General features: G+C 43.7%; 1 protein-coding gene across 2 annotated transcripts in view; it reads right to left on the reverse strand.

Annotated features, from left to right (window-relative positions):
- Positions 1 to 19,235, reverse strand: part of Srebf2 (sterol regulatory element binding transcription factor 2) — a 58,751-nt gene extending 39,516 nt beyond the window's left edge. Inside the window, exon 1 of one of the 2 annotated variants that reach the window (XM_040277306.2) lies at positions 18,943 to 19,235. Coding sequence is in view for 1 of the 2 variants with exons in the window: in XM_005322196.5 (XP_005322253.2) it covers positions 18,950 to 19,037 (88 nt within the window). In the remaining variant the exon portion in view is untranslated. The remainder of the gene's footprint in view (positions 1 to 18,942) is intronic. The other variant, XM_005322196.5, reaches the window with a different exon arrangement.
- Positions 19,236 to 24,640: the final 5,405 nt, after the last annotated feature.

Below are 24,640 nucleotides of genomic sequence, written 5' to 3' on the forward strand. Positions count from 1 at the left end.
TTTTCAAGATGAAACATCTACTTTGTGGTGGTATTTATATATTTCTAGGCCAATTACTTGTAAAGCCATGATATTTTATTAGCTTCCTGTCTTTTTTTAAAAAAATAATTTTTCTCTTTCCCCTTTTTCACTTAGGGTATTTTTTGAGTATCCTGATTCTAACCCCTTTGTAAGATTTTGTATAGCACAGTGATTAAGGGAATATATGTGTTGCGCTAGTACAAATTTGTATACAGAACTTTATATATATGAATTTTAATATTACATAGTGAAATTACATGGCTTTTGTGTTATTCTTTAAAAAATCTCATCACCGCTGGGCCCAGAGACCTGTAATCCTAGAGACTCATGCATGGGCTGAGGCAGGAGGATCTCAAATTCAAAGCCAGCCTCAGCAATGGAGAGGTGCTAAGCAATTCAGTGGTTGAATAAAATACAAAATAGGGCTGGGATGTGGCTCAGTGGTTGAATGCCCCTGAGTTCAATCTCTGGTACCCCGCCCCCGAAAAAAGGTCTCATCCCCAAGGTTATAGGGACATTCATCTAAGCTTTCACTTTTTTTTTTTTGTTCATTTAATCTCTGATATTATAGCTGCTCCACAAGCACAAGAATATAGGAATAAATAAGTACAGTGTGATGTGTGTGTACAGGATGCTTGGGAATGAGAACTACCTGAAGCATTCAGAACTCTCCCACGCTGATAATCCTATCTCCTTTCCTAGGATGGTTTTTCTAATAATTATCAGAAAAATCAAATAGTAGTAGACTAGTATCAAACCCAAGGTCAACTGTGAGGTAACTTTTCATTCTTCACCATTTTGCTATTTGTAGTCATCACTGCTTTCTCCTTGACCATTCAAGTCACCCAGAGTTAAAGGCAGTTAAAGACCTCAGTTCAGTAACCACACCTTTCCACACAGAAGTCCTTAAATGCAAGCAGTAATCCAGGGAATAATCTTAACAGGCAAATTGCCGTCTCCACTCCACTCAAACACTAGGTATGTTGCCATCTCAACACACCAGCTCAAAATACAGGAACAGCACTGACAGGGACAGCATCGTTACTTAAAAAGGGTTCTTTCTGGGTCATGTTCCTAGGAAAAGGGAGTCTGGAGGAGGCGTGGAATGACAAAGGATGGCAAAGTAGTGATTCAAACATCCTATATTTTAAGTGACAGATGAGTGAACCTTTTTACTGGCAAAGAAACCACAAAGGAAAACTGGGTGGGGAGGTGGAGATTCTCAAATGCTCATGTTTTGTAACACACATAAATGTATCACATAGCCCTTTGTATATACCAAATTTTATTATTGATATATTTATTTGGTCCCAGGAATTGAACAACTGAGCCACATCCAACCCTTTTTATTTTGAGACAGGGTCTCTCTAAGTTGCGTAGGGCCTCACCAAATTATTGAGGCTAGCCTTGAACTTGTGATCCTCTTGCCTCTGCTTCCTGAGTCACTGGGATTACAGGCATATGCCACCACACCCGGCTGTACATACCAAATATTAAATAAAATACAACTGTTAGAAATTAGGACATGGGGCTGGGGATGTGGCTCATGCGGTAGCATGCTGGCCTGGCATGCGTGCGGCCCGGGTTCGATCCTCAGCACCACACACAAACAAAGATGTTGTGTCTGCCGAAAACTGAAAAATAAATATTGAAATTCTCTCTCTTTCTCTCTCTCTCTCTCCCCCTCCCTCCCTCTCTCTCTTTAAAAAAAAAAAAAAGACATTAAGATAGTAAAAAAGCCCATAGGAACCCAAAGCAATTCATATCCCCCCCCCCCCAATGAGCCCAGGGCACTGTCTGTGCTAGGCAAGTGCTCCACCACTGAGCTACACCCCAGACCTAAAGCAATTTTTATAAGGTGTTCTGATCTGCCGTATATATGGCTCTCTCCTTTTCAATCAGGCATCCCCAGCCCAGCTCTACATAGAAAAGGAAAGTGGGCAAAGAATGAAGAAAATTCTAGGCTTTTCTAGACACCATAGCATGGGACCTGAGCCAGATCCCAGTAGTTTCATCCAGGTGAGCGATCATCAGCACCACCTTCAATTTGCTGCTCTTTCCCTCTGCCATAAGTTTACTCTAAATTTGTTAGGTCTTCCTCCAAAGTATCACAGACTTAACTCTTTGCTCCACTTCCATAGCCTTGCTTGATTTCAGCCTCAGCCTCCTACCCTCAGATAATCATCTTTGAGTATCTTATTAGTCCAACAGCTTTTCAAATCAAATTTCTTAAATGCAAGCTTCAGAGTTTCTACCCAATGTTCCCTCCTACTCCAAGGGTTTCACTTCCTACTCACCTGAGTTCCTCATCTACCCAAGAAAAAGACCTACTTCCTTTTTTCAGCACATGCCTTTGCGGGTGGGGCAATCAGACAATGACTGCCTAGCCTGGCCTTTTCTGCTTGTGAATACCTTCCTCTTTTGTACAAGCTCTAAACTGCACAATTCCACTTCAAAATGACTCACAATTACTTTTACCAAGGACTCGTTTCCATTTCAGACCCAGTAGTGTTAGCCCATGAACCCAATTGTATTTTGTTAAGAAAAATTATCTAGGGGCTGTAGCTGTAGCTCAGTGGTAAAGCATCTGCTATGCATGTGTAGGCACTGGGTTCGATCCTCAGTACCACATAAAAATAAATAAAGATATTGTGTGTCCATCTACAACTAAAAAAATATTAAAAAAAGAAAAATTATCTAAAACTTGGAAATAAAGCCAATAAATAAAAAAATAAAAGTTCTCTGTATCCTTTTGTTTTCCCCCACTTTGGTACTGGGCACTGAACCCATATGTTAGGTAAGTGCTCTATCACCAAGCTACATCTCCAGTCCTTTCTATTTTTTATTTTGAGACAGGGTCTCATTAAGTTGCCCAGGCTGGCCTCAAACTTGCAATCCTCCTGCCTTCAGCCTCTGGAGTTACTGGATTACTGGTATGCGCACTGTATCTGGCTCCCTTTAAGGTTATACTACTGCACTGTCTCCCCTGCCTACCTAAAGGTCATCTGATGCGCTAAGAAAACACAACTTTATTGACTTTATATTTACTACTGATTAAGACCCATATTCTGATAAGTTAGATATTAACTTGCAGAAAATCGATAAGTTGCAAATAATTTAGTAGGAAAGATAACCTCCAAGGTTTTGTTTTTATTGCCTTGTAGGACATTAACCAGTTGTGCACCTAAACTTGCAATCTTATTTCTGCATTCTTCTTGTCCTACCATGTAAATAGGAGTTTCTTCTCCTTTGATTCAGTTCTGTCATCTTGCTAGTTTCCTCCCTAATAGAGCTAATAACCTTTTGATATTTGCTCATGATAGATTAGTGTGTTTTTACCTTTAAAAAAAAATCATGTTGCCACATTTAAAACTCACAAGTTGTAGTTTTAAATGTTTTTCTTATTATTTTTTTAATATTTATTTTTTAGTTCTCAGCAGACACAATATCTTTGTTGGTATGTGGTGCTGAGGATCGAACCCGGGTCGCTCGCATGCCAGGCGAGCACGCTACTGCTTGAACCACATCCCTAGCCCTTAAATGTTTTTCTTATGTCTTGTGCTCTACAACTACATGGTTAGACTCCTCCACTCCTTTATACCTCTTTAAGCACTAAGGATCCTGGTAGCTTAAAACAAAAATAAAACAAAACAGGCATTGAGCCACTGAAATGCCCCCAAAAGCAACTTTCAAGCCACCTTAAACGCATTGAAAAACAGAAGGAAATATATTGCTTCATAATGATCATGCATTGAAAAATAGAAGGAAATATATTGCTTCATAATGACACAAGATATTTTTAAATATTAAATTATCTTGGAAAATCTGGATAGGTATATGCAATTTCTGCAATGCTCTCACTTTAGAGGAAGTAGATATATAAATTCAAAATGATTATAATATGTTGAGCACCCAATGAGCACCAGCCTACAGAGGTGATGTATCAGTCCTTGACCTCAAGGAATTAGTGAAAGTATCACAATACAGCCTTGGAGAAATGTCACAGTAGACAGGTGTATCTACAAGACATCAAGGAGGATACAGGGAGCAAGACAAAATCACAGGCTCAACAGGTCCAGCAGCTCCCTGAAGGCTGATCAGGATGCAAGTTGCATTCTAGTCTGGGAAGCCTCATGAGCTAAGCTGGGAAGAATGCAGCTGTGGTGGGCTGCACTAATCTGGCAGGTAGCCAGGGGCCAAAGCACAAGGGGTCCCATAACTAATGGTAGTGGGTTTGGCTACTCTCCTTATTAAAAATGAAGACAGCCCACAGCAAGCTGTTTTATGCTCTAGGAAAGAGAGACCCTACCGCTTAGCAGTTTTTCTTTCTGGTTTGTACAAGGGGGCTGCTCCCTTACCCAGAGCCCCATGACAACATAAACTAATTAAACTTATAGCTAGATTCTGACTAGAGCAGATAATAATCAGAATGGCTGAAACAACAACAAAACCCTGAGATAACTTTCTCCACTGATGAAAATTTTTCTGAAAATTGGCTCTAGATTAAAAATTGCCTAGCATGCGTGAGGCACTGGGTTTGATCCTCAGCACCATGTAAAAATAAACAAATAAAATAAAGGCATCCTGTCCATCTACAACTCAAAAAATAAAATTAAAAAAAAAGTTCTGGTTATGAAAATGGCTCTAAAAATTATCAACATTCAGAAACAGGTTGGCTCCTGGGAAGTATGTAAAGAAAGGGTGACAAGGAAACCTATTTAGAGAGAAAAGCAGGATGTAAAAAAACCAAACCAAGGCTCATTTTGCAAGGTAAAATTGAATACAGATTTCACAGTTAGATGCAAAGAGAAGCTGAGTGTGGTGATACCTGCAATTCCAGCCACTTGGGAGGCTGAGGCAGAATGATCACAAGTTTGAGGCCAGCCTGGGCAATCTAAGAAAACCCTTAGCAACTTATTGAGAAACTGTCTCAAAAATTAAAAAAAAAAAAGACTTAGGGAGGTAGCTTAGAGGTAAAACACCCTTGGTTCAATCCCCAGTACCAAAGGAGTGAAAAAAAATCAGAACTGGCTGTGAATACAGAAATGTAATTACCATGCTATCTTTGGAAGATTAATTTCCTTGAGATTTGTTTTCTTTACTTGTGTATATAGGAATAATACAATCTCTGATATATATTAATATATAGGAATATGTCAAGCATACAATAAAATATATTTGATTCTTTCAGTTTTTTAAATATCACACTGAAAAAGGAAATATTTCCAGGTTAGATTTTAGTTTACCCTTTGGATAAAAGTTAATGGTATGCTGTTGAATTTAAAAGCAAAACCAACTCAGTGAAGATAATAAACTTATTTTCTGATTAAAAACAGTGTTTGTATTTTATTTAAATGTACAGAAGGTGATTATAGCTGAAATTAAATTCACTCATACAGATTCTATGAGGACAACATATTAATAGTTAACAATGACAGCTACTTACTTTAATAAACTCTGAGACCAGAATTATTATTATTCTATTTTAAAAGTGAGGAAACCAAGGCTCAAAGAAATTAGATAATCTGTTCAAATCTCCCACATACACTACAAAGTGGCTGAGCTGAGATTTGAATTTGGATCTGTATTTAGGTTTTTCTGTTTCTCTTCCACCTACAATCTCCTACCCTACAAAACAAGCATTTCTTATATTTTACATTTACATTCATCACAATTCGGAAGTAAGATGTAAGAGAGACCTGGAGTAACAATAAAGGAGAATTCAGGGTGTGAGTGGAGGGGCATTTAGGAAATCCATATCATTGCTTTCCATATCAATTTCCTTCTCTCCCTCATTTTCTTTTCCTTTTTTGGTGTGTGTGTGTGTATGTGTGGTACTGGGAATAGAACCCAGGGACGCTCTACCACTGAGCCTTCAGTCTTTAATTTTGAGATAGGGTCTTGGTAAGTTGCCGAAGCTGACCTACTTGTGATCTTCCTGCCTCATCCTCCCAAGTATCTGTGATTACAAGCATGTACCACTGTGCCCAGCTCAGTGTTCCAGTGTTAATGGAAAACATCAGTCTCAGGGCAAGCATGTAACTCACACTCATCAAGGGAAATGGAGAAGAGATATTTTTGCCTGTTTGCATTAAAGTATACCTTTCTACCCAAATTATTATATTATGAGACGTTCTACTTTAACAAGTGCTCCTTGCTAAAAGAGTCTCTAACCGAGACTAAGGAGGCTGAAGCAGGATGATCACAAGTTTGAGGCCAGCCTCAGCAACTTAGTAAAACCTGTTTGAAAACAGAAATAGAACTGGGGATATAGTTCAGTGAGTGATAAAGTGCCCTGGGTTCAATCCCCAGTACTAAAAACATAAATAAAAAAATAATTTAAAAAGCACAGTTTTTCTTTTAATAAAGAACAAATTTATAAAGACACATCCCTTAATACATGCATTTAACAAACATTAACTAAGATGTCACCAGATACAAAAATAAATGTCTGCCAGAGGCATGTGTTCTTGTAGAGAACCCTGTGTAAATATCTGCCAGGGCTGGTACAAAGCACTGGTATAAAAAGAGGGGCATGGTACAGCAGGCACCTGTTGGGGGATGTTGCCTAAACAGCTGTTGTTTTTACTGTAATTTACTTTGTGTTTGCATGTGAGCATGTGTACATTTATTTACAAAGTTTAAATGTGATTTTTATTTTACTAGAAAATTACCTGGTTAGCACTGATACTACATTGTTTTTGACTTTAACACCTTGCTAGGAACTTTCACACATATTCTGTTACATAATGTTAAGAAATCATCTTGTGAGGTAGCTACTTCAAGATAGATAGGGGCTGTAGCTCAGTGGCAGATTGCTTGCCTAGCATGTGTGAGGCACTGGGTTCGACCCTTAACACCATATAAAAAATAAATAAACAAACAAATGCATTAAAAAATATTGATTGATTGATTTGGTGTGTGCAGTACTTGGTATTGAACCCAGGTGTTCTATCAATGAACTACACCTGTAGTTCCTTTCATTTTTAATTTTTATTTATTTATTCTTAATTTTTTTAGAAGTAGTTGGACATAACACCTTTATTTTATTTATTTTTATTTGGTGCTGAGGATCGAACCCAGGGCCTCGCACATGCTAGACGAGCGCTCTACCACTGAGCCACAACCCCAGCCCCTCGTTTTTAATTTTGAGACAGGGTCTCACAAAGCTGCCCAGGTTGGCCTCAAACCTGATATCCTCCTGCTTCAGCCTCCCAAGTAGTGAGGTTATAGATGTGCACCACCATATCTGGCTCAAGCACTCTTTTGCATGAGGTATTGTGTGTGAAGCACTTTGGATAGTGCCTGGCACTTAAGTGCTTGAATATTGAGACTGACAAAGGTTCTTACACATGAAAAAAACAAATCTAAGTCCAAAGAGGGTGAGAACTTCACATGGTCTCAGGCACGTGATGAGCAAAAGATAGACAGGGGCAGAAGCTTTTCTACCTCTCCAGAGTCTTATGCTCTTTCTCCAGCACCTTGCTGTAGAAGTCCACCCAACCCTGCCACCATGTTGCCTTCTCTCTGGGATCTCATGCAGCTGCCCTACCTCATGGTGGCTGTGCTCTAGATTGCTGCACAGGAGTCCCCACCCATGCAAGAGCCCCGCCCAGAAACTCCAACCCTTACCTAATGCTAAATTACAGGCATCTCGGTACCTCATATTTGAAAGGCTATCCATCTCATTTCACTTATTACTTTGAAATGCCTGCTCTTAGAAAGAGATTAAGATGAGACTCTGAGTACAACAAGAAGAAAGAACTCAGAGCCAATTAGTAATAATAAAAATAGTATAGTAATAGTTAACATTCACTGAGGTCTTGTGTCAGCAATCACATTAAAGACTTCATATTTCTTCATATAATTTCCACAATACTTTCAGGTGGGTGCCATGCTATCTCCACTTTACAGATAAGGAAAATAAGGCACAGAGGTTAAGCAACTGTTCAATGTCATATAGTCAGCTGGGATTTGAAGTCAAGTGCTTAGCCACAACATAATGTGGATACTTTGGTTCCATTATTGTATGGCTACCACCAAACATGCCCAGTCAATGCTTCATTCATTCATGAGTAAACACCCTAAGCTCAGGAAGGGAAAGATGTGTCATCCCAGGTCTTTCTCAGATCTTCATCTGCCCCCACCCTGGCATCACACTGTTTTCTTTTTCACTCTCTTGAAAGCAGGAGACAAAGTTGAGTAAGATGCAGAGAGAGAGAGAGACGCTAAGGAATTGATCCTACATGGTCCTGTTCTGCAAGAGGAGGGCCTTAGTTTTCACAATGACAGATGACCCACTGTCAACAAAGTCAGGCCCAAACCAATTCCCCTGAACTGTCCTTCTGGGGACAGAGTCTATAAAACAAGGGATCTCGTCCTTTTTCAGTACTTTAAACCATTTGGCAAAAATGAAAGAGTCCAAGAACCCACCATCCTACCCTTTTATGCATTATTACACCCCCAAATATTCCTAAGAAGAAAATAATACCTGTAAAGCCATTATTAATTAAATCATGCACAAATATCCACTCGACGTTTGTGTTGTTATGCGCTATGTTCTAGGAGCTGGAGGATCGATCCTAAGTGCCTTGCATGGGACCCAGCAAAGAGCAAGAATTGTAAAAGACTGTTTTTTCCCCTCTCTACCTCTCAATCTTACAGAGAAGACAGAAATCTAACTAACTCCATACACTGTGAGAAGGGTGAGAACAGACAAGTACCTCCCAAAGAAAGGGCTGTCAGAGAGTAAAGAAAAGACTGATCCATCTTGGCAGACAGCGAAAGCTGAGTCTAGATGGATGAAAAGGGTTTTATGAGGAGGGGGGTGGATTCAGGCAAAGGAAACAGTTTTAGCAAAACCACAGCACCAGGAACTGTTCTGCAAGTTGCTGAAGCAGAGAGAGCATAAAACGAAGTAGACAGATGAAGCTGCCTGTAGATAAACTGTGAAAGGCCTAAGTGCCATCATAGACATTTGACTTTTATTTTGGAGGCAAAGAGAAGAGGCACAGAAAATGTAGTAGTGGACATTCGTCACTTGTGTTTCATTTTTCCACCATCAGGCCTGACCCTCCCATTAGCACCCTGACATTCCTTTTAGAGAATGCCCATCAGGCAGTCTCACAGGGAAGTAAGGTCATTAGCTATGGTTAATGACTGCTCCCGCCAGGAACATGACTCTTGAGGGATGACCCAGGAAAGCAAGAACAACACACAAATCATCAAGCAGCGGAGTCCTCATCAGGTTGCTCTGGGCTCAGCCTCTGCTGTGGCTGAGTCTCCCTTGATTCTGGCCCATTTCCCTGGTCCAGCTCTCTAGCTTGTCTGGTCAGTCCAGCCTTTCCAAAAAGTCCTTTTCTTTTCATGCCCTTATCACCAAGAATCATGACTATAAAGAACACACTGAAGCAAGAAGGCGTCTGATCAAAACAACATGGTTATCAAGAGCGTATCTGTAAAACAGGAACACAGGCCAAGCCCTCCAAAAAGGCTGTTCGCTGAGCCTGGGACATGCTTCTTTTCTCCTTTCACCTTTTATCCTTAAGGCCTCGGCTCACAAGGCTCCTACCAAGCATTCTCTGATGTTGCCTCCTTCAATAGTTAGGTCCCTTTTGGGTGGCATCCTAGATCTTCCTGATTCAGATCTTTGGATATGTACACTGGGGTTCAAAGGCTCACTTAAGTTTGAGAACTGTGTTCTACACTGTACTTTAACCACATTAAATCACAAGTTTCTAGAATATGCCAAATTATTACAACTTTGTTCCAATTTTGCCCCTTCTTCTAAAATTGTTTTCACTTACTTTTCACAACTCAATCCAATGCCAAAGTCCCTGTGAAGACTTTCCTAATACTTCAAAAATTTGAAATCTATTCCTCTGTTAGGGCCCCTGTTGCAACTTTCCTCATACTAAGATTAGATGTTTAGATGTCAGCTTCCTGAAAACTGGGACTGTGAATATATGGACACTTACTCATGCTGAAATGGAATGAAATGATGATGATGATGTGAGTGAGTGCGTGTGTGTGTATGCGTGTGTGTGTGTGTGTGCATGGCACAAGTATTATGTACCAAGGACTGAACTCATGGACACTATACCACTGAGCTATATCCCCAGCCCTTATTATTTTTTATTTTGAGACAGGGTTTTGCTAAGTTGCTGAGGCTGGCCTCCAACTTGTAAGTCTCTTGCATTATTAGCCTCAAGAATAGCTGGGATTATGAGTGTGCCACCCATACCTGGCTTGAGCAATGATGTTTATTTTTATTTTTTATTTTTTTTTTAATTTATTTTTTTAAAAAATATTTATTCTTTTTTTAGTTTTCAGCGGACACAACATCTCCGTTTGTATGTGGTGCTGAGGATCGAACCCGGGCCGCACGCATGCCAGGCAAGCGCGCTACCTCTTGAGCCACATCCCCAGCCCTATTTTTATTTTTTAAATTCAAAAACACAACTTCTGACTAGAGAAGGGACGGCTAGACAATCATGCTGCCTGAATCAAGGTATCTGCCAACTCATTTCCACAAGGCAGGGAAAAGGAGGGATCTCATGTCAGAAGACCCAAGTTCACCTCTACTTCCTCAGCAGCATGGGAAACCTCAAACTAATCATTTTGACTCTGTGCTTCATCTATGTCCATGGAAAATGGGCACAAAAATCAAGCTTCAACCTCACAGCACAGTTGGAAAGAAATAGCAGGAGGCTTTCTGTAAAGTGCAAGGCCTAACAGGAATGGTAGCATGCAGAAAGCAGCATTATTTCTCCTGAGGCTGTTAGATGGCCAGGCCCTGGGCACCAAGGCAGCTCCACATGTGGTTCAGCAGCTCAGAATTTCATCACTCCAAACCAGACCCTGAGCCCAACGGACCTGTTCTGTGGGGTGAGATGGAGGAGCAAGATTGTAAAGGGCATTTAGACACATACTCATTAGCAATCCCCAAGGCCTGAAATATGCAGAAAGGGCTCTGTTTTCCCATTTGCAAGCCTTCCTATGGTTTAGGATTAGTTTCTAAATAAGTTCCCCAGGTAGCCTTACCTTGAAGCCCAGGTTGTGGGATTCTGCTACTCTAAATAATTCCATCAGTGTCAATAAAGTTTAACCCTTGAGTCTTGTTTTAAAGAAATGGAACACTTTATATCACATTCTGTGGTTGCTCCTCTGCACCCCACCCAAACTTACAAAAACTTTTTCAATAGGAAAAAGTAAACATTCCAAAACTGTATTCTAAAAAAGGACCTTTGGTCCAGAGTCAACTTGTAAATTGAAGTTCATTCAGGTCCCCATTCATTCCCACAGCCAAAAAAGAATGTCAGTTCCTGCCTGCTTCCATTTATGTACTTTAGCTCACTTAATTCTTGCAACACCCCTGTCTTAGATATCCCCAATCTCCACCTCTCACAGGAATCTAAGAAAAGTCACTGGACCCAGGGAAAGTTACTTTAAGTGCCCACTGATAAACACACGTCCCCTGAATATATAATTAAGCAGAGGATTTCATGTCTAGCTTCAAAGCCCATCACACCACCTTGTATTTGCAATTTAGAAGCTTTCTTAAATCAGACAGGGAGATGGCGTAGAAAAAAAGAACATGTGTTTTAGAGCTGGACACATCTAGATTTAAGCTACCACCCTACCACTTACTAAATGTGTGATCTGGGCCTCAGTTCTTTAATCGAAAGCATACTGTAGAAATGGAGAAAGGATTAAAAGCAAAAACATTATGAGACAAAAAATGGTTAAGGGCATAGAATAGTGCCTGGCCTCAAGGGCCATTACCCTCTATGAGGGCAATGACCCTGTTTACCTTACCAGCGCTAAACCCAGAACCCAGGACAAAACAGAGCCTGTATAAAGGTCTGAGCAGATACAGTGTTAGGAACATAATGGGTGCTGCCTACAAGTGATTTCAAAACATGGAGAAGGATTAAAAAGTAGAGTTGATTGCAGAGACGGTAAATAATAATATACAACAAGATGAGCCAGGCATAGTGGTGCACACTTATAATCCTAATGACTGAGGAGGGTGAGACAGGAGGATACCAAGTTCAAGAGCAGCCTTGGCAACTCAGTGAGACCCTAGCTAAATACTTAAAAAAAAAAGGGTTGGGGGGGTGTAGCTCAGTGGTAGAGCACTCCTGGGTTCAATCTCCAATACTGGGGTGGGGGATACTTTTTAAATTATGAATTTAAAGAGAGATCTAATTGAAATAAAAGCAAAAGTATACTTTAATGCCAATATCTGAGCTGAGTAAAAGACTGTTTAGAGGCAGGCAGAACTCAAGAACATTAGGCCAAAGGCCTGGGTGTGAATGTGGAGAATGTTTGTCAAGGGTGAAGCCAAACAAGAAGGAAGGTGGAAAAACCCAAGGGGACTCTGGTCAGGTGGTCTGAGCAAACCCAGGAAACATAACTGGATGAGACCAGGAGCTAAAAATTGGTGGAAAATAAATAAGCCGTAGACAACAGTAGCTCTTTCAACCCAAACATTAGCAATGTCGGTAAATATTCAAGTGTCAAAACAACACTTGATTATGTCTTTAAAAGGTATATAGGGGTTGAAAGTGTGGCTCAATGGTAGAAGACTTGCGTAGCATATATAAGCATATATAAGATCCTGGGTTCACCCCCCAGGGAAAAAATAAATCTAAGAGATAATACAACAGGGGTAAAAAGTAGACCTGTGTTTCTTCTTACTAAGCTGCTTGTCAAAGCAGCACTTATTGGAGAAATAGGAAATCAGTTTCTGCCCCTTCGCCTCACATCTCCTTTACCATAGTCACATTTTTATAGAGTATCTATTCAGTGTCCTCTACCAAAAATGAAACTGAGGTCTGCAGGAAGAAGCTAGAGGCTTGGGAACTGTAAATTCTTCTGCAGATTGAGGTACAGAATGGGCTAACAGCAGGAGGACTGCACAAATCAGATATCAGACACAGCTCTCCAGAGCCCCACTAAGTAAGGCCAGTGACTGAGCCCAGTTCAAGGACAAGAAACCAAAAATAAGGACAAGATCCTAAAAGTTTCCAGAGGAGAAAAGACACACAAAGGAATGAGAACCAAAGTGGCATCCAATATCTCAACTACCAGAAGCTGGAAGACAATGAAGCAATTCCTTTAAAATTCTAATATAAAATATGTCTCACCCATTCATATTGGAATGGGTTAGACTGAAGGTATTTTTAGATAGCCAAGGCCTCAAAAAACTTACCTCTGGAAGGAGCTACTGGAGAAATGTGTTCCACCAAAATAAAAGGGTTAAACAACTAAAAAAACGTAGGGAAAGGAACTATGACATCACTCTACAAGGTAGTCCTAAGATAAGTTAGGACAATTATCAAAGGGCAAAAAGAGGGAGAGCTCCTGGAAAGAAAGTAACCCACCACCATATAGGTAGTTTCTATCACAAGGGCTGAATTAATTACAGGAACACAGAAACTAAGCAGGAGAAAAAATGGGACTATTATAAGCCCTGGGGAAACTCGAACAACAAAAATGTAGATCTACCTAAGAGAAATGAACATTTATGTTCATATGAAAACTTGTATACAAATATTCAGAGCAGCTTATCTCATAATAGCTGCAAAGTGGAAACTGTCCAAATATCTACCAACTAAAGAGTAGATAAACAAAATGTAGTGTATCCATATAATGGAACACACCTGCAACATGGATGAATCTGAATATTAACTAAGAAACCATATATCCTGATTCCATTAATATGAAATATCTAGAATGGACAAACCTATAAAGACAGAAAGTAATTAGTTCATTGAAACAATCCTAAACCTTTTCCAAGGAGAATAGCACCTCTGTTTGCCTCTCTCTATTCACTCCTGACTCCTGCCTGGTTACCTAGCCTTGGAGCCCTCCTCTTTGTTCTGTCAAAGGCGGGCCTCCTGACTGCCAAATCCCATAACTCCTTCCATGGCCTTGTCATCCTTACTAACCTTTGCAGCACTGTCCCAACATCCACTAACCACTTCTTTAAAAGCTCATCCAGACTTAGTTCATTACACTTCCCTCACTTCAAACCTCCCAGTTCTCTTATCTCTATCCTCAACACTTCAACAGTCACTATACATCAACCTCAATAGCCTGTTTTAACTTCCTGAGTATCAGCCTCCTATTTCCTATTAGATGATAGCTTCCCACCTCAATTCCAGTCCATTTAAGACAAATTTTCATCCATGTCCCCAACCAGCCCTTCCTGCTTTCTGAACTCTCCAACTACCCCAGGCTCAAAGCCTTGATGGAATCTTAGAATTCCACCATGCCCTGCCTTCAGGGCTAACCCTTCAGAGGCCTTCATTTCAAATGGGGAGGTTACTCTTTCCTCAGCATAGCTGAATTTTCTTACAGCCCATGATTAATTTGTCCGTCCCTCTACTTGAAAATGTTCAACAATTCCCTCCCTACTTTCCACAAAACATCTGCGCCTGGAACATAATCTGGCTCCAACTCACCTCTCAGACCTCATCTTATTTCCTTACACACACTGTATATTCCAGGAAATGTCCAGCAGTCTTGTATTTCTAAGGTCCTCCTTCTTTGATATGCTTGTCATGCTGCTCCTCCACCCATTCCCCTGGACCTAGCAAAAATGTCACCTCCTTGCTTCTGACTTTTCTGATCCCCAGTGGAGGAAGAGTCCACCTCTCTGTCCTTCCAGGAGATTTGGCTCATAATCAATGCACAAGAGCCTTTCTCAAAACACAGAAATATACCACAAAAGGAAGCAGTGTAGCTATTTCATCACAAGTGAGACCTGGCATTCCTGTGGGGACTCTTAGGGACTCTATTTTTGTCTTTAGCACATTTCTTTTCTTTTTTTTTTTTTTTTTTTATTAGTTATTGATGGACCTGTATTTATTTATTTGTTTAAATGTGGTGCTGGGACAACAGAACATTCTGCAGCAGAACAAGACCCTGGAAATCGACCAGTACACATGCTTTGCTGTGTATCTACAGTGTGTTTATTTCATTTTCTTTTCTTTTTTGGTACCAGGAATTGAACCCAGGAATGCTTACGCACTGAGCCACAACACCAGCCCATTTTATTTTCCGAGACAGGATCTCCTTAGGTTGCTTAGGGCCTTGCTAAGTTGCTGAAGCTGGCTTTGAACTTGTGATCCTCCTGAACTGCTAGGATTACAGACATACGCCACTGTGCCTGGCTATAGCGTTTCTAAATAGAGAGAGAGAGAGAGAGAGAGAGAGAGAGAGAGAGAGAGAGAGAGATAATAGATAATAGATAAATCCAACGTTTAAAAATCCAGAGCTTTCATATAAAAATCCAGAGTTGGGCATTTTTTGAAAAAGAGACATTAAGCTGGGTATGGTAACACATGTTTATAATCCCAGATACCTGGAAGGAGGAAGCAGGAAGACTGCAAGCTTAGGCAATTTAGTGAGACCCTGTTTCAAATTTTAAAAGACCTGTGGACGTAACTCAGCAGTAGAGTGCCCCAATACAGGTGGGTGTTAATACTTTCCAAGATGTCTCCATAGACTACCTCATCTAAGTAGACTACCCCAGTTACTCTCATATTACAGTCCCATTTTATTTTCATAGTATCTTGCTAAAATGGCTCATTTATTTTATTTAATGTGTGTTTTCATTAAGAATTTAGGTCACTGAGAGAGATCTCATCTATCTTGTTCAAAGATATGCTCAGTACTGTGTACATGATGGGAGTACTTAGAAACCACTTAAGAAATACTGAATGAGTGAATGGATGTAGCTACTTTGGGCCCATAGCCCAAAAGGACACCAATGAATTAGAGCAGGCGGGAGGATTTCTACCAGTCTGCCCACCCCTCCTGGAGGCAAGCAGGAGCCCTCCAGGTTGCAAAGACCCCTTATCCCCATCATACACACAGAAAAGAAGTAATGTACTTCAATAATCTCTCCCCTTCCTTATCTGACTGGCACCTGGGCTGGCCAACCCTGACCTAATCAAACCCCAAAGATTAGGGATGGGATATAGCTCAGTAGTAAAATGCTTACTTCACATGCATGAAGCCCTGGGTTCAATCTCCAGTTCCAAAAAGAAAAGGAGAAAAAAACAAAACAAAACAAAAACCCCAACCAACTCCAAAGACTATGTTCTAGTACAATTCAGTATTTTGCCCAGGCCAAGGTCATTCATTCAGGTATTCTACAAATATTTGCTGGACACGCTCACTATTCTGGTACAAAGAATTCAAGATGAATGACAGGAAGGTCCTTGCCCTCACTGCACTAACATTCTGGAGAGGGAACATATGGGTGAATATCAAGGGATACTTCTATCTGCAGAACTCTGGCCTTCAGCCTGCCCAACCCTTCTTGTAGGTCAAAGACTACCTCCTTGGTGTTGTACTCTGGTAAACCAGCTTTGAAGGTTTGGATGTAGAATGTCCCCCATGTGTTCATGTGTTGAAGACTAGGTCGCTGGTGCAGCAATGAGGTTTTAACCTTATCAATGAATTAATTCATTGAAACTTGCAGAGCTGAATGGACTATTGGGAGGTAGTATTTATTTATTTGTTTATATGTGGTGCTGAGAATCGAACTCAGGGCCTCACACATGCTAAGCAAGAACTCTACCACTGAGCCACAACTCCAACCCAATACCTTTATTTTATTATTGATGAACTTGTATTTATTTATTTATTTGTTTGTTTGTTTATATGTGGTGCTGAGGATCGAACCCAGCACCTCCTACCGGCTAGGCCAGCGCTCTAGCGCTGACCTACAAACCCAGACCTCCAACACCTTTCTAACAGCTTTCACACCCTCCCTGCCATGATGTTCTGCCTTACCACAGGCCCAGAATCCAATGGAGTTAAGTGACCATAGACTGAAACCATGAGCCAAAATCTTTACTTCTCTAAATTGATTCTTTCAGTTATTTTGTCACAGCAACAAAAAGCTGACAACAGCCTTTACCAAGTTCCCTCACCAATGACTTTCACTTACTGTCCTGTGCAGTATTTATAAGCTGTTCTACATTCAGCACTATGGTTTGTTTCTCATGGCAAAGTCCATTCAACCATAAAATTCAATCTTTCCTGTCTTTCATTGTTCCCTATAGCACAGACACCCCAGCCAGCACTTAAATACCTGCTGACCAAATGAAGAAGGGGAACATTTGCCAAACTTGGTATGGGGGCCTGTGAAGTCACTGAACATCTGTAGTAGTTTCTAGAGTACTTATTTTATTCAGTCATCTACGGGGATAAAGTTAATATTAACCACTACGTAATTTAATAAATTACAAATTCAAACAACTAAAGATCAATTAAAGAATAGAAGTGCAAAATGAATTTCTGTTTGTGCCCTTGCTAGAAGGCAGCTTTGGGCATACTTCTGTGTAACACTCGGTGAGTCAATGAACAGAAGGAGAAGACTAATAATGGTCAACTGTATCTGACAGTTGTTATGAGGATTGAGAATATTAGTGTGTATAAGTGCTTAACACAACACCTGGCACATGAGTACTCAAAACATGTTAGCTACCCTTATGATATTCCCAAAATTCTTCCATCCCTGATCTCCCCATTAAGGAGCACTTAGTGGAAGGGTCTGTGGTTCAAAGTGGGGCTTTCATTAAAGGTCTTGCTATAATGCCTGGGTGACCAAAACAAAGTAAGGGCAAACCAAGAGAGAAAATGTTACAAAAGCAAAATGGGAAAATGGCAATCATATTTTTCAAACAGCTGCTACTACTTATCTCTTCCTCCAGAAGAGAATATTTTGCAGTTTCTTCATCTGCAAAATGGGACTGCAGCCATAATACCTGCCTACTACAAGGCTGTAGTGAAATCCTATATGTAAAAGCATTTAGTAAACTGAAAAGCAACAATGTTCCTGAGTTATTGCTTAAAAAGCAAGGGTTCTGGACTAAGGTGAGTGATCTCAGACATCTCCTGTAAAAGAGGCAATAAATCTTCTTCACAGGATTGCTGTGAGCATTAAGTAACATAATGCAAAATATTTGGGGCCTAGAACATGGGAAGAGCTCCATTCTTGAAAGTCATTAAGATTAGTAGCCTATTCTTTGAATTCCAAATCCCCAAAGGTAGAATGTCAAGAAACCAACAGCTCAGGAACTGGGAGAACTGGATTCTGTAACTAGCAGGGTGACCCTGGGCAAGTCGTGGACCCTCTCCAAACATCGGTTCCCATGGTCGAAAAATGAGAACATTGCAAGAGCGGCTTCCTGGGCTCCTACCAGCTCTTCCACTCCGCTGTTAAAGCCGACAGAACCACGGCCACCCTCTCCCAGCTTGTACCCGAGAGGTCACAACTCAGAATTCCTGCTGCTTAACTCCCTTTGCAGCGCAACAGCACGAGAGCCCGGGTCTCCCTCCCTGGAGAGAGGCGTCCACGCTCCGCCGCCACTGCTCGCTTCATCAGCAACTTGCTTCGGCAGCTGATGCCCAAAGTTTCCCGGAGCGCCCGACGACCCAGCCGTCTGTTAATCCCCAGAAAACCAGGAGTTTAGAACGCCAACTTTAGGGGCGCAGTCCGAGGAATCCGTAGCCCCTCCTGTGGTCGGGCTGGGAGTGACAGGTGCGACGCGGAGCCGCAGAGAGCCAGACGACCCACAGCGCGTGTGGGCGCGAGAGGAAGGCGGTGGCCCCACGCTCTCCTCAGACGCCGCTCCCCGAGACGCCCCCGTCCCCACGCTCCTCGATCCGCTTCGGGCCCAGCTCTCTCGGGATTCCACCGCCTCCCGGAACCGAGCGCCCCGACCCCGGGGCTCACACCCGTCGTGCCGGAAGGGTTGGGAACCGCTGGGGCCACCGGGCACGCAGGGTTCTTCCCGCGCGAGCCGGGGCTGTGGGGTGGGCGCACGCGCACCCGCGCGCCGCCGTAACCCCTTCCTCCCCGCGCGATCCCCCTACTCCCCCCACCCACCCACTCACCACTCACCGTCGATGTCCCCCAGGGTCAGCTCGTCGCCCAGCTCCGTGAGGGTCTCCATGGTCTCCAGGCCGCCCAGCTCGCCACTCTCGTCCATCGCCTGGCTTGGCGCAGAGGCACCCCTGCCGTCCCGCTCAGGGAGACGTGGGGGCGGTGCTGCCGCCACCGCCCATGACACCCGACAGCCCCCGCCCGGTACCGCCTCACCGGCCCGTGCCAGCCGCCGCCATGTTTGTGCTGCGCCCCGGCACCGCGCGGAAGGGGCGGGGCGGGAACCCCCCGCCCCTGCCCGCGCCCTCGTGGCTCCGCCCCCGGGCCGCGCACCCCCTTGTTTGTTGTCAATGGGGCCAGGCTCCTCTTAGCCAACGGGCGCGCGAAGCGGCGCGTGGGGTGATGGCACGTCATCGATCAGCAGCTCAGATTAGCATAGGTAGGCTCCGCCCCTCGCGGCCTTAGAGCCAATAAAGAGAGTAGCCGCCGGGTCCTCCGCCCAACCTCCTTCCCCTTGCTTAAAGGAGCCTCTCCCTTTCTTCCCGGATCTGTTCTTCTAGCAGGTGCGTCTACCCGCCTGGGATTAAAGGGTTAACGTTCACAGGTCCAGTCGCGACCGCCGGCCGCACAAGCGCAAGCTGTGAGCACATTACGTCATCTTCCCAGCTGCCTCTCCTCTACCCACGCCCTGCCCTGTCCTGCCCAGTCCCGCCTGGGAGAGCCTGCGGAATGAAATTTAGCCCCCAACGCTGTGGGACAGAGTCAAGATCTTCCAAGTCATGCTTTTCCCACCCCTCTTTAAAAGGCAGAAATGCTGGCTTGGCAGGGCCGCAGACTGTCCAAGAGCAGTTAACACTACAACTTGGGTGCCTCTGCGCCTGCTGTGACCTCGCGCTGGTGCTACTGGTCCTTAATCCCAGGTACCTTAACACTGAAGGCCTTTAAACAATATCAGTACCCAGTGCAAGCACCTCGCTGTCCCATCTTGCAGCTGGCCACGTGTACACAAAGGCAAACTTCCAAGAACTCATCCTAAGGAATAAAAGTGCCCAAAGGATGCTGAAATAAATGTGTATGTTCCGAGAGGTTCACCACAAGCTTCTCTATAATTGGAAAATATTATGAAACCCAGTAAGACACTGGATAAATCACAGTATCATGGTGTTATAAAAATCAATGTGTATTTATTGAAAAGAAAAGGCTTTCATAATCTACTGAAGGGAAAGTAAGAGGCAGCTGCTGCTTAGGGGTCAGGACTTAAGAGCACCAGGCTGTGAAGTCAGATGCGTGGATCTGCTAATTCACTACCTGAACTTTAACTGGTTAAATAATTGTCTAAGCCTCAGTTTTGTCATCTCTAAAATGAGGCTAAAATAGTACTTATAGTTGTGAAAATAATTTGCACATTCTTTTAACAACATTTATTGATTATCTCTGGCAGGCAAATAGTTCCTGCTAAGAGCTTCCAGTCTAGTGAAGAGAGAAAAAGAAAAGGCAGTAAACAATAATAGATGATGGTAGTACAAATGATGAAGGAAAAGTGATGGGACATAACTTTCGATGGTCAAGAAGACTGGCTGGTGGTGTGGCTGAGTGGTAGAGCATTTGCCTAGCCTGCATGAGGCCCTGAGTTCCATCCTTAACACTGGAAAAAAAAATACACACCAAATTCTTAAGTGGTATTTAAGACAAAACTTAAAATTGAGAGGCCAGCTCTGCCTCTGGTATACCCAGGGGGAACAGATGACATGGACAAACACTTGAGGCTGGAGGAGCTGCTGCCAGACAGCACATGTGGTAAGTCCTGGCATATAGCAAGCTCTCATACAAGGTAGCAATTGTAATTGAAAAAATAAGGCCAACAGCTGGCTGAGTGGGGGGATCTGAGGTGAGTCTTACTTTCTTCCTGGTATTTTTTGTATTGTCTAAATTACTTTTTATGATGAACATGCATAATTATTGAGAAATAAGTAGTGTCTTATTTGGGGGGTAAATAAAACAAGAATGCTCTTTTATTGTTTACACACAGAAATAGAAAGCTGACCCAAACCCAGCTGCCCTGCTCTGGATCTGGATGGTGCCATCTTCAGTAGTACTTCTCAGTGGTGCTGCTGGGACTCCTCACAGGGATGGTTTTTGGTTTCTGCAGTTCTGGGGATTGAGCCCAGCAGTGCTCTACCACTCAACTATATCCCCAGATCTTTTTAATTTTGAGACAGGGTCTCATTAAATTGCCCAGGCTGACCTCCAGCTTGTGATCATACTGCCTCAGCCTCTGGGATTACAGGCATGTGCCACTGTAGCTGGCAAACTGATGGTTGCTGTCTGCTAAACTGACATGGTAAAGACCCTCATAAAATATGCTTTGTTCTAGTGTCCTCTGCCCCAGCACCTCAGTAATTCCCCAAGGGCTGCCTTAAGCAACAGGTCAGGAAGGTGGGCAAAGCACTGTCACTCTGTAGCTCTCCCAGTGGGACCTGCCCATAGGACCTGGTGCTTGACCAAGTCTGAGGAAACCCAAATAAACGCTCCAGTACAAGTGGTCAAAGAAGACTGGCTGCACTAGACCCAGATCCCAGCAAAATCCTGCCGTGCTCCCCTGACCCTGCTCTGGCTGGGAGGTCAGAGGCTGGCTCTGAGGGGTGAAACAGCTTTTGACAAGTTACTCTTCAGGAACTGTGTTCTTTACCTGAAAACAGAGGGGCTGGACTAGGTGACCACTATGTTGAGATATTTATCCTGGATAGGCACCTGCCACAGGTCACAGTAGGGAACCAGGCATATTCCTTGCCATTTACTCTCTCTTGATGCCTGCCCTTTCAGGCGTTTGCTCCTAGTACCTGTTCTCCGCTCCCTCTTCCTCCAGTCTCTCAGAATTAGTTCAAATATCACTTCTTCCATGAGGCCTTCCAGCAGGATCAACCAAGAATTTGACATAGAGGTGGATTTAGAAGGTGGGAAACAAGTTTGGCTTAGGACAAACTCAAACATAAGCAATGAGGATTATCAGATGGTGACAGAGAAGGTGCCATCAACTTTGAGGTCTTAGAGGGTGTTTGTCCAAGAAGCAGAGAGCGCTAAACCAAAAAAATCCTTCATTTAAAGGATCAAGTGAAGAAAGAGGAGCCAGGAAGAGACAGTGCAGGCTCAGACCAAGGGCAAAGCACAGGACAAGCAGCCCAGGAGGATCGCCTCAAGAAATGGCAGCCATCCACAGTCTCCCTCTGAGGGCAATGACTGGGGAGGGCCGAGGATGATGGGGACAGGGAGAGGGGCTGTAGACCAGGGAGGTTCTGCTCCCCATGGGGAGATCTGGTGATGCCTGGAGACATTTTCAGTTTCCTAACTGAGGGACTGCTGGTACGTGGTAGGCAGAGGCCAGGGATGGATGCTGCTAAATAACCCTCACACTCAGGATAGCGCTCCCCCACCACACACAACCAAGAATCACCTGGCGCCAAATTTTAATAGTGCCACTGCTGAGAAACTCTGCCTTGAAAGATGTTAGGGGGCTCTCAGCCTCTCCAGGGGTGCCACAAACAGGGCATGGAAGCTCAGCAGACTACACCATATTACTGTTGCCACCATTGGGCACTCCTGACACTGGTCACTGGACTGGCTAGCAACAGTTCCCCCTCCACTACACCCCCCCCCCACCACACACACACACTGATGTCCCTGGTACCTGCAGCCACCAGTAGGAATCCCACACCAGCTGGGTGCATCCAGTTGGTGCAAGTCCAGGTAAGTGAATCCCAGCTCCTGGGAAAGGCTGGATAAAAAAGTGCCCTGAGACTTTACAGCTGGGGGGAGTCTCTCTGCCTGCATAAGTCCCAGAAAGTTTAGTTCCCAGAACAAGTGGTCACAACAGTCAACAATGGCACAAAAAGCTGAGAGAAGGGGCAAATAGGAGTGGATATATATATATATATATATAAAATTTTTTTTTCTTTTTTTTTTTTTTTTTTGGAAGGCAGATGGGACACCTTGGGCCCATTTGAGGTAAAAGATGGGATTCCCCAAGAGGAGAAGAGGTGAAGAGGGAAGAGTCCAGAGTCCGAGAGGAAGGAGATGCCAGATGGGGCAGATGTGAAGAGAGAGAAAATTAGGCCCCTTCCTTATGCCCTCCATGGAGTAAGTGTGCAGCAAATCAATGTGATAAAGAACCATCAGAGAAGGGCACATGTCACTAAGAAGTCAGTTAAATTTCCAACCACCTTCTGCTTTTTCTACAGCTTATCCTCCCAAACCCTGGAGCATTCTGAGATAGGGGACCCAAGGACCTGGTTCTGAAGACAATGGTTGGCAAGGGACAGAGCCCAAGGCTAGATCCAAGGTGCTCAGGCCTCCCCAGCATACTGGGCTGCCTCATCACTCTGCAGTTGCTAAGTTCTGCTTCAAATTATAAAAAGTCCTGCTGATGACAGAGACCCTAGAAGTCACTTGGTGGGACCCCCAGCCAAAGCTGGAACTACCTTTGCACTGTCCTGAGGTAGGACCACCCCTATGGACCTGAAAAGGCTAGGTCAATAGCCAGGCAGGCCTGATTCCCAGAAAAGTCTTCCTCCAGTTAAGGGAGGAAACACCTTCCATGCAAATCAGCAACCACCGCCTCTCAGCAATAGGACAGGAAGAACCTGGGGCTGTACCAGGACAGGGTGAACAGCTGATCATGGGGTCCCACACTTTCTCTAGTCCTCTAGTTCACAAACTCCAGCAATCACCATCTGCTGTAATCCTCAAAGATAGCTGGGGGGCGGGGGGCAGAGCTGGGGATGGAGCACCCAGATTCTGATGTCAAGCCAGTGATGGGGAGCAGGTAGCTGGTAGGAAAGTTCGGATGGAAAGACTTCTCCATCATACCTCCAGCTCCTGCTACTTCTTATCCTCTTCTTTTCTGATTGATTACAGGATACTCTGGGCCCACCCTTGGGACCTACTTAAGGTTTAGCTTCCCTTTACTGCCCTGTCCAGGAGGGAGTCCTGCCTCAAGGAAGCAGGTCAAGGCAGGACAGAGGGTTCTCATATCAACATACTCATTTTGCCATTGAAGCACAGGGAAGGGAAAGAGTAGGCCAGGATCCGTAAGTCTGATGGCTGATTCAAGTTTTGCTTGGATGCTATCAGCGATAAGGCCAGATGTGGGGGGCTTTGATGATGGTTGTGTGTCTCTGCCCCAGTAAGAGGCAGATCCCAGCTGGGCCAGGTCAAAGAGGCAGAGGTAGAATTCCCCTCCCTCTTGTGCTTGGGAGGGGCAGGAGTGGAGTAAAGGGCAGCCATCTCCACTGGTGGCCAGAGAAAGCAGGAGGGCCATTCAGGCCCTAACTCCCTCTGCAGCTCCTCTGTCCTGTGGCCAAGGGAACTTGCTTGCACACCTCCTGAGATGGAGTTTGCACTCCGACCAAACTGGATCACTGCAAAGCAGCCTCCTGCTGGTGCCCTACAGCCCCCACCCACAGGCTGCAGGTCCTCCAGCATGGCCAGAGACAGCACATGGATTATTCCCAGCATCCGCTCAATGACCGTCCCTAGGTTATCTGAATACAGAGATCATATTGCTCCCAGGTCTCCTTGGATCAAATACTCTCTCTCTTCCAGTTCCCCTTCTGACAATGAACTCTCATCAAGGGCAGTGCTGAGGATGGCACAGGAAGCCTGAGCCAAGCCTCTGCTTCTTTGCTCCATCAGGCCTGAGACTCTTCTTGATGA

This window comes from Ictidomys tridecemlineatus, chromosome 6, assembly GCF_052094955.1.
Source record: "Ictidomys tridecemlineatus isolate mIctTri1 chromosome 6, mIctTri1.hap1, whole genome shotgun sequence".
In the NCBI taxonomy this organism is placed as follows: domain Eukaryota; kingdom Metazoa; phylum Chordata; class Mammalia; order Rodentia; family Sciuridae; genus Ictidomys; species Ictidomys tridecemlineatus.